The 15,227-nt window shown below is 38.9% G+C and overlaps 1 protein-coding gene across 1 annotated transcript in view; it reads right to left on the reverse strand.

Moving 5' to 3' along the window:
• LOC103143989 (neural-cadherin) overlaps nucleotides 1–15,227 on the reverse strand; it is a 307,861-nt gene that overhangs the window by 1,979 nt on the left and 290,655 nt on the right. The window contains exon 37 of the mRNA XM_016675675.1: nucleotides 3,628–3,782. Coding sequence (XP_016531161.1) covers nucleotides 3,628–3,782 — 155 coding nt within the window. The remainder of the gene's footprint in view (nucleotides 1–3,627; nucleotides 3,783–15,227) is intronic.

Raw genomic sequence — 15,227 nt, forward strand, 5'->3', positions numbered from 1 at the left:
GTGGTGGGCAGGCGGCGGGTGGCGCAGGGCTCTGGAGCGGCAGTACTGGACCGACTGGGCGGGGCTTGGCTGAAGGGACTTCTGCAGCTCCGCCATGTCGTAGGCGTTCTGGAGACACACAATGTGACGAGACGCCGTTAGCGCAGCATGGAGCGGGAGAACGCAGCAAGAAAAGAATAATTGAATAAATGAGCAGCAGACATGTTTCTTCCTCTGCTCCAGTTACTCAGGAAGAAGTTCTATCTTTCTTTACTGTAGCTCACTAGCGCTAGACTCCCCGCTGGTTACATTGGGTTACTACACCTACTAAATCAAATTACATATTAACATGTATTTAACTCAATCTACTGGCAACCACATTATAAATGGAAACAATAACATCCAAGTCTGTAATGCATATAACATGCAGATGAGGCCACAAAAGATTAAATGTGCCTCTGACTTATAATGAACACATTTAAATCCATCACTTGCAGGGGAGAGGAGGCAGGAAAAAATCAAATGTGACAGAGAAATGAAAGGAGAGCTGGGCTCATTATGTTTACTGAGAACGTTCCGCCGGTTAAGTTTCCGTCTCCATTTATTCTCTGTGAAAGGTTTAAGATTTCCTACGAGCGCTCTGACCCTGAGGATAAAAATATGAGCCGAGGCGATTCAGAGAGGAGATGGGACTGAGCCTGAGCTGCTGCTACTCTGACATCCGGTAACCTGCAAGTCACTTCACAAATAATATGAGTCCATGAGAAGTGTAAAAAAAAAAAAAAAACAAGAAAAAGAAAGAAAAAAAAGGCAGAGATGGAAAAAAAAACCTGTGGGAGGAGGAGGATGAAAAGATGCTCATGCATGGAGGAGGAGTGGGAGGCTTTGTAAAGCTGATTATGTGAAAAGTGGCAAGTGGCCTTTTTTTATTTAGGTTTTTTTCTCTCCTGAGATTAAAAACAGAGACCAGAGAGACGTGAACAGAAAGTGGACCTCACATCTGGACAAAGGCTTGTGAACATTTTTGCAGAGATTGTAAATAAAAATTGCATTAAACATAAATGAGTCTAAAATTATTTGAAAAAAAAAAATAAGGACCACCCACCATTCTGCATCAGTGAATATAAAAATAAAGAAAAGTGCCTGCCTTAACGCAAAATGATATTAAATCCGCAGCATTAATCATTGTGATTTTACTCCAAAATGTTCTAAATTACAATTAAAGGGATAGTTCAGTTTCCTTTCTCTGGGGTTCTGTTAGGAAGTTATTAGTAGTCAATAGGTCTGTATTTTATGCAAAGCTTAATGTTTTCCAGCAAGTTTGACAAATACACTTGTCACACGTTATATTTACATTTAATGAAAGAATGAGTTCAACTCACTTTGTAAGTCCTTATTTTCTGTGAATTAAAAAATCTTTTTGACATTTGTATTTTAGCTGAACTATATTTTCCAACATCCCCCAATAATTTTAAGAATATTTTCCTCTTTTTCAAATTTTTTTAAAACTTTATGTGTGAACACATAATATATACTTCATTGTACCTTTTTGTTGTTAATTGTGATACATTTATATTGATAATAAAAGACTTGTGACATTAACAGCGTAGATAACACATCGGAAATGTGTTATGCACAGAAAAATTATTCAGTCAAATTGTCTTCCTTCACATTTAACATTGAAACACACACACTTTGACCACCAGCCTGACACTGATTTTTTATTTTTTTTTATTTTAAATATCTAAAAACTCTCCCACAGCTCTCACACACCCTCTGAACCTCTCATATGGACCAGCACTAGGCAATCAACACATTTAAACTCATGTTTGGCAGGAGCCTAAATGACACATTTCACTTAACTTCACACATAACTAATTTAGTTTTTTTTTCTCTTCCTGTAAATTGCTATGAGATGACATATGCTGAACTGACGCTATATAAATGAACTGAATTGAATTCCATTACAGAGACGCTTTTCTCACCTTAGATGTGTGATGGTTGAAACCGATAATGAAACAGCAGCTAGCTTTCTGATCAAATGGCTAATTAGAGTTTAAATGTATGGAATGTTGGAAATTAATTACCAGATGGTGAGTTTTCCTTTTATGACATTTAATTCCACCCAATTGGTCACCAGACAACACACTGTAAGTCTTAAAGGGCCAGTGTTATGTGTTTTCCAGGCACATAGTGCTGTTTTATAGCACAATCAAGTAACTATGTTACCTTCAGCTGTTAGAAAAGTGCTGTGTATATCAAGACTTAACTCTTTCTTAAACTCCGCCTTCAGGAAGTCACCACAACATGGCTCCTCTATTAACCCTTTAACAATGTTTTTACCAGCATTTCCAGGTTGTATAATGAGGTCAGCAGATGTGCAGTTCCACCAGGTGTTTGCTAATTGCTGCTGGCTAGTCTGAAGGAGCTGAGTGGCTGATTGGACCTAGCCTGACTGGGGCTAGGTCCAATCAGGCATTTTACACAGCTGAGTGGTTGCCATGGAGATTAAAGGATTTCTCAAACATATATGAAAAATGTTTGAGAATCATTTCTGATGAGGGAAAAACATAATAACATGATGTTACATCATGTAAAGCTCAAAAAAGTCAATTTAGCATACTACTGCCCCTTTAAGTAGAGAGCAAGCGGACTTGTTTTCCAAAGAGTTGATTCATTGGTTATAATCACATTTCTATGAAAGAAAAGAAACAAAGTTACTGTAAATTCTGACTATATCATCTCTCCTTTTACTACATTTCAAGTGATCTGGAGCGCGTACAGGTAGGTGTGGGACACTGACGCAACATGAAATTTAAAAAATTAAAACTTTTGTTGCTGTCTGCTGTCACTGAAAACTTTCACTTTTAGGTCTTTTTGTCACTCCCTGTGTGTCGGGCATATTGTGTGCATTATGTAACATTAACATGATAATATTTTCACGTTAGTCGCATGCCCTTAGTTAGTTAGAGGTCCGATACTTTTCCATAGTTTTGTTTGGTGTGTTTTATGTGGGATTTCCAGTTACGATTATGATCCAAAACAACCCTTAAAAATTGAACGTCACATACTTAATTATCAACTATATTTGTTGTTGATTAATTTGCCTTGACCTCCAGTTGACCCAGACCTCAGTCCAGGAAAGTATCTGTGCTGGACAAAAACGTTGGACACATGGAGTCTTGGCAACTCAAAGGTAAAGTAAAAGGAGAACCAGGACAGTATTAGACAAGTGGTCATACTGGAATGACTGACAAATACGTGTGTGTGTGTGTGTGTGTGTGCGTGTGCTGTATGGCGATGTGGTGATCACATATTTTTCTCCCATTAAAGCTGTGATGGATATTACGCCGGCTCTAAGTACAGCTGAGTGCATGTGGGTTCCACTGGTGGTGGAGAGCAGAGATAAGGATTTTGCGTGGGCCTAATTAAAACACGCCGCACAATTTCTGTCCAAATTGAACTGACTTAATCCACTGCAAGGCTGGTAGCTTGCAAACACTGCCAGGGATGTAAAAATACACACAACTACAGCCTTTAAAATTAGAGTTCTGCTGCTAAAAACATTTCCTCTTCACACAAGCAGGAGTTCCTGTTGGGAATGTGTTTGTGAGTGCCGGCCGTTCAGCGTTCCGCCGGTTTCTGTACCTGGTCCTCCTCGCCGCCTCCCTCCTCGTCGTAGTTGAGCACGTTTTCCCGGATGTCCTCCCAGCCGTCGTGGTGCGCCGACACATGGTACACGCCCTCCTTCAGACCTTTGTAGCTCCGCCAGCGGGTGTAGAGGAAAATGCCCAGCAGCAGCACTGCAGTTGAGACAAGACAGCAGCGACAGCTCAGCACTGCAAATTCAAATTAAACAATTAAAAAAAAATTCTTCTGTCCATTAAAGGGTGTACCCACAAAAGAGAGCTGCACTTTGATGGAACTGACCTTGAGCATCATTTGGTGATAATGAGACCTAAAACTTTGCAGGTTTGGGGATTTAGCTGGTGAAGATGTTTTAGAAATCAACACCAGGAATTCATTTTGTTGCTCATATTTTATAAAGTATTTCCAGGCTGTCAGGCAGTGGAAATTTTTCTGTTCATTACAAACAGTTGGTCACACTTTCCACAGGAGAGATGTAAAAACACAACTAGCGGTGGTGAGTTTGGCATGAGGAGCGCTCGTTTGGAGGAACATTTGCAGCTACTTTTGTTGTTCTTCAGTTTTACGTGTATCTTCACCTCCTCAGGAGGGAAACACCATCTTCTAGGAGCTAGAGACTTCTCAGTGTTCAACAATCTTTGCTTTTTAATTATCAAATCCTTTTTTACGCTCCAGGCTGGACAGAGGTGAGGGATGGAAATCAGAATAAGCCGCATGGCCCAAAGGTCATAAAAGCAACACATAAACACAATCAATGTCTTTAGGATTCTGAACTGCTCTCACAGAAAGAGATGGCAAAACTTTATTTAATTCATCTGCAGCTTAGAGATTTTGCTACTGTAATGACATGTCTTACATGATAATATGCCATAGATTTTCCACAAGGTTAAAGGTCAGGGGAGTTTACTGGCCAGTCAGAGACAGGAGCACCATGGCTACTGAACCAAATCCTGCTGGAACATAAAACCAACATCTCCAACCAGCTGGACAGCCTGACCTATCTGGGTCATAATCATCAAAAATAACAATAAACAAAGGTTTGGAATATATCACTCTGTGAATGATGATCATAAATGATGTATGAGTTTCACTTTCTCAGATGACTGGCCAAAGAAATGTTGCACTTGTTCCCAATATTCTAATTTTCTGTAGATTACTAAAGTATGTGACTGACGGTTTTTGCAGGTGTAGAAAAAGTTCCAGATTAGAGGAACAGCAGGAGACAGAGACAATCCTAATCTGTGTGTGGGATTAGAACCGGCCTGACAATGGGAAGAGTAGGTCACTGGTGTTCTGACAGGACTGGTCAGAAAAAAAAAAAAAAAAAAAACATTGTAAAAGTAGATAAGTGACATTGGAATTTTTTTTTCATTTCCTGACATAAATATCGTACGGCCTCCACACAAATCCACAGTTCAACCAATCTGCATGTTTTTCTCACAATGACCTTTTAAAATGTCCAACAAATCTTGTTTAGCTTCAAACCTCTCACCTCTTGTCTTCCTATTTACCTCAAAACTCACCAGCCTTTCTGTATTATTAACCTCCTCTATACACACCACACACACACGCACACACACACATAACCAGTTCTTCTTAATTCAGGTGTTTTCCTCACTATACTGCAGCAGAGTTTTGTATGCAACGTTGAGTTAATATTTAATAATTTACCCTGGAATGTCATCAAGTAACTGAGTCATGCTCCACTGTATCTTCAAATCTGCTTTTGCAACAAACAAAAAAAACTCTCCATAGGAGAGAAGCAATTAATCACATTAGAGAGAAGCACCAATCCCAGACCGCAACTGATTTCAACTGGCAGCATTATAAACATCCCGGCTGCTCAAATCCCATTAATCTCAGATATCACCATGGAAATCTGTGATCTTAAACAACTCCAACACAGATTTTAAACACGCTCTCGTCCGCTTTCTCCCTCTCTTTCAACTGTTTTTCCTCTGTGCCTCCCACGTCACACCTGAAGCCCAGCAGCACCAAGGCGAAGGTACTCAGACTCACCGGCGGATTGATAACATCCCATTAAACAGGCCTTCCCCCTGACAACTGTGTAAGAGAGAATTCGCTCAGCCAGAAACCAGCTGCACTGCATGGGAGCAGAGATCAATACTCATTTACTGTCAGCTTGTCGCCTGCACCACAACTTCAGCGTCTGGCAGATTTATAAGAGCAAATTGTTTCATGAAGTTCGCTGTTCATTTTTAGAGCCTGTGTGACTTTTAATGGCCAGCGAACCAAGGGAGGGAGACGGGATAAAGACAGGAAGACAGACTGCTGTTTTCAGTGGTATGCTTTTGGGTCGCCATGACGCCAAAGAGGCAGTGAAAGTGCAACAACAACTGCACAGGTTCACAGAGTTTCCTTAACACACAGACATGAACTGAAACTGAGCTGGAAAAGAGCTAGCATGAACCTTCTGAGACAGAATGAGACTCAGTGAATACAAATGTTTACTTTGACTCCACATCATCAATTCTGACCTATAACTACTTCTCTTCCTAGTCAGCAAAAAAACTATTGTGGAAATATGTTTTACTTATGAAATACTGTGTGACTAGTGGCACCGCTAACATTGATGTTTTCTTTACCTAAACCAGTTTGATGTAAAAGAGCCATGGGTACAAAACCACAGCCGCCCACTTAAAATGAATATACCTACAACCCCCTCTCATAACATTCATAACTGCCTATTTTATTAGCTCAAATACCAAATATTCTCTAATATACAAAACAAGTTGGGAACCGTCTTAGCTCTACCACAGAAGCTAACTCCTACAGTCTTCCTTATTTCCTTTCTTGAGCCAATGAGCAATAAGGAAAATGAATAATGTTTATGGGTTGGCTGCTTTGGAAACTCTAACCAACAGAATTACTAAGAAGCTTTATGTCCTGGTATTTCAGCTTCCCAAGCTGAACCTCTGTTATAATATTCTACATACACTCAAAGGGAAAAAAAACAAACAAAACAAATTTCCATGAATAATTTTTATTCACGTTCACATAAAAATCCAAGCATGCTTATTTTCTTATTTTAAAAATGAACTGAATTATTTGTTTATTTGCATCTTTTAATGTGTTTTTAACATTGCATAAATAAAGTTTAAATAAAAAATCTGCAGAATGCACCAATGTTTTTATCCGATTTATTGATTAATCATCAAAATAATGACTCAAATAATCATTAGTTGCATTCGTACTCCAAACATGTAAAATGTGCTTATACTTAGTTCAGGTAAAAGGAGCTTAACATAATCTTATAAAAGACTCTCTTAACAAAGCATGAGGATCAATATTTTTTTATTAGATCTAAATCTAAACAGCAACTTTCCACACAGAGGTTCCTTAATCTCTGACGTGGGCTCTGCTGTAGGCCTGTGTTCTATGAACAAGATTTTCTTTGTGAACATGTCGAGGGTGGATTTGTGTCCATAATTCACATTTGAGAAGAAATAAAATCGTCCGTTGATGACAGAGATGGAGACAAGCAGTGAGCGATGCAGCTACATCTGTATTCTACTGAACAAACTGAGTCTACAACAAGAAGCTACAAGGGATTCATGTCACATAATTAATTGAAGTTTATGCGCTAATTAAACTCATTAATGAATCCAGTCTAAAGCGGCAACTTGCCTCAGACATGAGTAATATCAATTATTAATGAGGGCGGGCATGGGCTGGAAAAACTCTGCAGTCGCTTTCGAACACAATCCAGAACGGCACAGGATTTGTCTTGTTTGAGTTGCCATAGCAACGCCTGAAAACTATCAAGTATTGATTATCTACTTTAGGTCATCTTCCTTTTTTCTGTCCGCTAATATTCACATGTTAACTGACATGTTAGAATGCTTGTCCAGAAGTTGTACAAAAAATTTGACACGGGTCATTAACACTAATAAATGTTAGTGAGTAGACTTTAAGTTTCTGTGAGCTTCAGTTCTCAAAAATTAAAAAATACTTTATTTATTCCAACGGAAGAAAAAAAGTATCTTCAAACAGTCATTGTGGCTAGTGTGTCATGGTTGTCATAAAAACGTGAGACCTACGTATCCGGCCAGGAGAGACGGTATTCCACTGGATGACATCATCAGTTGACAGGAAGCACTGCTAATCCACCTCCTTTGCTTTTGCCACTCCTCTTTAAATCTGTATCTGGTCATTTGGAGATGAGGATCTGATCCTCACCAACGTTATGACAGAGGGAAGAAATGGTTTGAACTTCCTGTTCAACTCCTCTGGGGTTTGGAGTTAGTTAGTTCATGTTTTATTTAAGCTTTTTGGGGATGCAAATCATCTGTCCCCGGTTGTAAAATAATGTTGTTGTCATAGTTTCATGACTGTCCAAAGAACTAAAAAAAAAAAAAAAAAAAAAGCAATCCCTCAACCAAAACAATGATGAACAGAAGTCTACAAAACACAAACAAATCAGAACTAATGTGACAGAATGAGCTTGGAATTTAACAAGGTTGTATGTTAGACTCCAGTTTACTCCAGATGCATCAAGTTTAAAGTGGAATAAATGCCTTCTACAAATTTGGAGACTTTTAAGACAAATGTAATGCAGCTGATGCAGCTTATAGCAGCACTGCTTCCCTCAGGAACAGGATCTGTTTACATGCAGTGACGCTCCCTTTGGCAAAACTTGCAGCTAAAAATCCCTACATGATGATCTGTTATTGATATCACAACCTGCCATTTCCATCAGTGCAACATTTCTACTGTTTTTTATCGTTTTATTTATATTTATTTATATGAATTATTTTGATTCTGATAATATGCCCAACTTCAAAACTTAGCTTTTTTTTTTTTTTAAATGAACAAATATTGGTTTTTGCTTCTTCTTCGTCTTTGAAACAAACAAGCATGGGATGGTAGATTGACTCTGTTAAATACTCCCGTTTGGCGCAGCACAAAAAGTCAACATGACATGTGAAGGGGAACGCAGGAAGAACAGAAAGAAATCTGATCTAGAGCCGCTGTGAAGATGACTGCTCTGCTCTGCTGGAATCAATACCCTCTGCATTAGAGCTCAGGCCCACATGAAGGGGAAAAACACACACTACAATAACTCACGAAGCAAATAAACAGCAGCGAATATGAACTGTGTTCCTCTTTGGTTTATGGCAGCAGAGACTGTGTTTTCACGCGTCTCCGCTTCCTGCTGCTGTCCTCGGCGGAGCTGTGTGTGAGTGTGTGAGCATGAAGTGGCTGGAATGAGTTCCACGGAGAGGTGAGTGGGGAAGCTGGGGTCAGGGTGTACAAGATGTATCTGTGCTGTTCAAAGCCCTCTCTGGAGGGCAAACAGAGAAATGGAGAAGTTGATCGGTATTTCTGACAGGGCGTTTGTGAGCTTAAAAGAAAGATTATGTGTTTATCTGTTTACAAAGCCTCCAAGGTCCTGCGCTGTCTTTGACCATCTTTTTATTGGTTTAACTCTCTCACTCTCTCCTCTACTCCACTGTCCACCACTTTCTGGCCAGACTTTTTTTAGACATCAACTTCCTGAACTCATGCAGCCAACCTGCTTTTAAAATGATTTTCCAGTCATTGCCTGTTTTTTGCACAATAACCAATGCATTAGCCCACTATGTTGCCATAAGTGTAAGCCTAGCTTAGATGCTACAGGTACTCCTATAAGATACAACAGAAATATATATATGTGTAGTAAATTATATGCTAGTGCTGGTATGCTAAGCTTGTATTCCAGGTCAGGTGGTGGAAAGACATGGGTGACATTCCCTTAGGAGATGTTGGGCCCTTAGCACCAACTTAGCATTGTTCAAATCCTAATACTGACTAGCTTTTTTTTCAGGGTCCTGTAGAGAACTTGGACAGGTCAGAGGTGAACACTTTCAACGGGGGATCCATTGTACTTTGAGAGGTTCAATTGGCGCTAAATGAGTGTGTGTGAGTGTGTGTGTGAGTGTAATGAGATTTCCAGTCAGAAAAATCAATATCCAAGCTGGCCTGCAATGAGATCAGTGTCTATGAGTGCATCAACACAAGTCAATAATACGGCATAGATTTTACCCCATGAAACTATAATTCTGTTTACTGCATCCATCCCTCTGTGTTTGATCTAGCACTGCTCACCTTCACTGCTCTTAATGTGCCGCTGTTTGATGTACGTTTAAAGGCCAGCACCAATATGCAGTTTATATTCACCAGTAAATATCTTTCTCCCACTTTTAAAATCTAGATTTAGAGAAAAATAATTAACTGCAGGAAGTGGATTTCTGTGGGAGCTCACATCATCCCTCAGACTCTGTAAGGACTGCCAAAGAAAAGTAACTGAATTGGAAGTTCTTATTACTACTTCTTAAAGAAATATATTTAGTTCTAAGGGCAGTAAAGCCTTCAGTGAAATCAAATCAATTCCTCGAATAAAGGCAGCGATCTGTCCAGTTCCTTTCCGCCTGCAGTTTGTTTTTTGTTCTTATTTATCAGAACCGTCAGTCTTTCTCTATCCGTCTCTTTGTTCTGGGCACAACCTCAGCAGCACAGTGTTAAAAATGCATCTGTTTGGTCGGACATGGGCTTGTAGGATTCCGTACAATCCAGTAGAAAATGGAAACTTGTTGTGGTAATCAGCACTTTTCTTTCTGCAACTGCTGCCCGACAAAGCACCCAGAAAGCATCCACAGTGCTTCTCTATGTAACAGCTTCATCCCAAATTTTATTACATGAATCTGTTTCCTCCAAATTCTGCACACAAATCCCTCATTATGTCAGTGTGAAAGAAATGAAGAGAGAAAGAAAGAAAGTAAGAAGGAAACAAAAAAAATGCTGAGAAAATGCTGAAAACTATCAATCTGTACATCAGTATCAAACTCATTACCAATGTTGAGCCCAATCGATACCAATCTGGAGAAAATGACACAATTAATACAAATTGAATCACAAAAATCATAGAACATATCGTAGATCAATTCAGCTTCTCCTCCTGCTGTCTCCATATCTCATATACAACTTTCCTTTAACAAACTTCTGATCTGATCTGATTCAAATAGTAGCTCTCATCAGGTGTTTAAAAACAGCATTTATCAAACCACTGATAAAGAACAATCTGGACAAATCACTGCTGCAGAATTACAGGCCGATCTTCAACCTCCCCTTCATCAACAAAATGATTGAAAAAGTTAAATGGCGTCTTAACGCATGCTCATCAGTGCGCAATAATGTAAATGGGACTTTTAAATGGAAATCGCTTTAACACAGAAGGTTTATTTCTTTCAATCAAGTTATATTTTGAGATGAATATTGGTTTAGAAAACGACTGAACTGTGCTACTTGATTCGTACAATCAAGTAGCATTATACAAATCAAGTATAATGCTACTTATACTTGAGCATTATACCAACCGCCTTGAAGTCTTTCAATCTGGTTTCAGTGTTACCACAGTAATGAGTTTGGCCTAGTCAAAGTCTTCAATGACATCCATATAAAATTGGAAAAAAAAGAATAACACAAAACCAAGAAGTCAATGGAAAAGAGACCTGAAAGCAAGACGAACACCAGCATAAAACAGGAGAAATGGTTTACAAAAAGTTACTAAAAACAAAACCAATCAGGATTTTAACACACTTAAAGAACTGTACACATGGAAACATAATGAAATATGAAATAAATACTATTTATGACCAGAAAATCAAGAATCATGACAAACAAGACAGAAATGGACTGTCATCAGATAGGATTTAAGATCCAAGATACTAAACACAAATTTGATGTATTTGTTCAAAAAAGCCTTAAATGATTCTATTTGTTTCTCATTGTGCAGTAGATGTATGTAAAAATGATCAAGAAAAAGAATCGACCATCACTTGTGAACACTGACTTTGGTTCCAGGCTGTTATTAATTATGAAGTCATATTTATTAATAAACCAATTCAACTTTAGAATCGATAATCTATATGATAGGTTACACTATCATATAGTATAATATGAACATTTTTGACACTGAGCATTTTTGTACCCGACAGCACAACCACACAAGCATCATCTGACACGATGCTTTTTGTCCAGATGTTGTTGTGTTGGGTTATTGATCAGGACTGACTTTGTTATTTCAAGGAAACCATCAAAAAAGAAATGAAAAACAACAAATGAAAATAAATAAATGTAAGAAGGAACAACAAAAGCTCTGAAATACACACCCGAGCTGAAATAATTCAAGCTTCCATCAGGAATTTATTTTCAGTTCAGCCCAAGCTCCATCATACTTTGAATCAATTATGCATCACTGCTGTGTTGTGTGAGGAAAGACAGAAAAAAAAGACTCTTCACTTCTTTTTCATGTTCGGGGGAACAAGGATGTGGATACCATGCAATGACCAGGAATGAAATCATTTCAATATTTCAGTGTGGACAAACAGGGACTTCATGTTCACAGAGAACCTCAGTCCATTTCTGAACGTAGAACCCCTCCTGGTGGAGTCCCAGCAGCAAAACGTGAGACAACTGTGAAAAACGTTGCTTTTATTTCTGTTAATTTAGTTTCATCCCAAGTAATCCTGTGAACTCTCTTGAACACAAACAGCAGGGGTGTCCCGATCCGATATTCATGTCGGAAATTGGCCGATATCAGGCAAAAAACGAGTATCGGATTAAATCTCCAATATAGGAACGTAGATAGAAGAACTCCACCCAGGAAGTGGCGTGGCGCCGTGGTTAGAGCTGGTGCCATGCATACTGAGGCTACAGACCTCAACAGGCCGTTCTCACTTCAGGTCCTTTTCCTCCCACTTCTCACTGCCCACAGGAAATCTAAAGGAAGATCTGGCAGAACAATCAATAAAACGCTGCCTTTATGGTATCAGACTGAGGTTTAGACTGGATCGTATTACTGAACAGGGCTCGCTTTTCAAAGACTAAACTAACATTTAATACTTGCATAAAACTGATATTTCTTTCTGTTTTGAACACTGAAAGTTTATTTTCAGTTGTATGTCTCAAGGCCAACATTGTGATCATGAAAGATGGACAGTAAATTATGTATGTGCTGGCTCACGATATGCAACACATAAATGCTTAAAGGCTCTTGTGCTTGAAAATCAAGGTTTTAGCTGTGACGCAAATATTCATGGTAGTGCAAACTGGTCAGAGTTCACACCGAGCGTTTGCTCTGCTCACTGCTGAACAACTCGGCTGATAAACCAGATGGGAAGAAAATCCTTCAATAAATCACTCTGATTCCTATAATTGTCCTAAAGCCTTGAAAAGTTGTACTGCCTGTCAAGGATTAGAGCATATTTCTTAATTAAAATCTAAGCACTGGTCTGGGACCAGGTAAAACTTTATTTTAATCTGAATATGGAGAGCAGTCTGTCATGTGGGGACCTCTAATAGCAATTGAGAAAATGTTGAATTAGCTACACATTGTCAGCTGTTTGAGTATAATTTTAGAACAAATTTGGCATGTCACATATTTGTTACAGATTCAACCCAAATCTACACATTGGCAGAGCTGGAGGCGATAAGGCAACAGTGGTACGCCTGTTTGCAAAGCAAGAAGGTATTTTTGTCATGTGACAGACTTGGTTTATGAGGATTAAATGAATTTGAGAAAAACAAGTTAGACATAGTTTAAGCACATACACACACAATTCTTGTTCACAGCACCCCTCAATTCAAATCACTAATATAACTGACAGCCCATAAAATCAAGAACATGCAGATAAGTGACAGGCAGGAATATGTGAAAAATAATAAGATAAAGTTTAATTTTACTAGCTGGACAGTGGATAGTTTTTGTAATTATTGGGTCTTTTACCTGAAGTTAACTTTTCAGCTAACATGAATGAACACATGTTAAAAAAAATGTTCCTAAAAAATGAACAGAAAGGATTCAAATGATGAAATAGTATTTGATCTGAAGAGACTATTTGGACTTATTTGGACCCGGTCCACAAACCCTCACATATGAGTGGCTGTTGATCCAACGCCAAGCAGAATTCCAAAGTGCTCATTTCCACACAGTATTTCAGATACAACTCATTCATAAAACTCACCGAGTGGTTCAGGATAGAGCCTAATCTACAGCATGAATGAGTGTCAACTTACTTCCTTACTGATGGTCAGATTTATGCACCAGAGAGGAAACACTCTCACAAATCAATTGTGACTAGCTAGAGCTTTAAGGGACTAACGTCACCCCTGATTGGACCAGGCCTTGCTTGAACTTTACCTTAATCCCTTCTTATTTAAAAGCAATAAAGGTATTTAAGGACAAAGTGTTAGTGTGTCACTTAATGTGTCCCTGCAGAGGACTGAACATTTGGAGGGGACCTATTAGTTGGCATCTTTAAGACCTGGGTCATGTTTATGAAGTCGAGCTCAGTCTCTGACAGACTGAGCTCTACTGTGCAGAGCATATCAAGTAACTCAGAGGTTTCTGCACCAAAGTATACAAGAAACATATTCATACCAGTTCCTGTGTCAAAGAACCAACCCAAATTATTCAAAAAACTTATTAAACTTGGCATTATAGAGTTGAATGTTCAACTTCTTAGAAAAAGTTAAATGTTGTGGAAGCACTGACACTACAATACCATTTTAGTAGGGTGCATTCATTCAAGCTTCGTACTGCTTTGTTTAAAAGGAATTAAATTTTAAAGTAAACTGAAATACAGCCAATGAAATGTGCTGTAAATCTGACTGGGTTCCTGATGCAACAAGCATCTATGAGCCTTACCCTGAGTCGCTGCAATGTCCATACACACCTCATAATGTCGAGCTATGCTGCTGCGCTGCAGTACTTTCAGTAACACTTACAAGTTGTTCAACATTGAACTGCCTCTCATGGACTAGAGGAACTAAAACTACATCTGGTAACTTATGTTGTCAGTGGAAACAAAAAGCAACAAAGAGTCCACACAGACCAGAGAGGAGTCGAAGCAATGTCAGAACCTAAACGAGCCGACCATCACAAACTGGCCAAGTTTGTATAAAATATACAAACTTGGCCCATATTGCCAATGTCAGAAACCACAACTGTCTGCACCATTAAACATAGTAATTAAAGCAATGCATAAACGGTAAACAACACTCAACTATGAACACTGACCAAGGAACAATAAGCAAGAAGTAACCAAGCAGAAGGAGGTGACTGTTCTCATCCTCCCTCCTGCTGCAACATCTGTCACCATGACAGGAGACGAAAACAAAGAGCAATGAGCATGCTCTGCGTTCTTACGTTCCTGTTTTATTTATTCGCCAATTAAATAAGTATATATATTTTATTTATTTATATATATATTTTTTTAATGAAATAAAATAATAGCTACTGCAGTGTGCGCAGAGCATTACAAGAACAAAAAACGGCTCTTAGTGAGGCTTCAGTCCTTATTACGATATTGCACTTTGGTCACAGCGTTGTCCCATATATGCAACACCTCAGTCAACACCTCCACACAATAATTCAGTGCATGAGTGACAACTTTTTTTTCATCGCAGATGCAACGTGTCTCTGTGAGGATAGCTTTGCCAGCATCATGTCCACGGAGCTTACCTCTTTTTAAGCTTTCCTTCCAAGTGATGCTAAAAGTTCGACGAAGTCCCCACCGTCTGTGAAAGCAAAGCGCTGC

This window comes from Poecilia formosa, unplaced genomic scaffold, assembly GCF_000485575.1.
Source record: "Poecilia formosa unplaced genomic scaffold, Poecilia_formosa-5.1.2 Scaffold119, whole genome shotgun sequence".
Lineage (NCBI taxonomy): Eukaryota > Metazoa > Chordata > Actinopteri > Cyprinodontiformes > Poeciliidae > Poecilia > Poecilia formosa.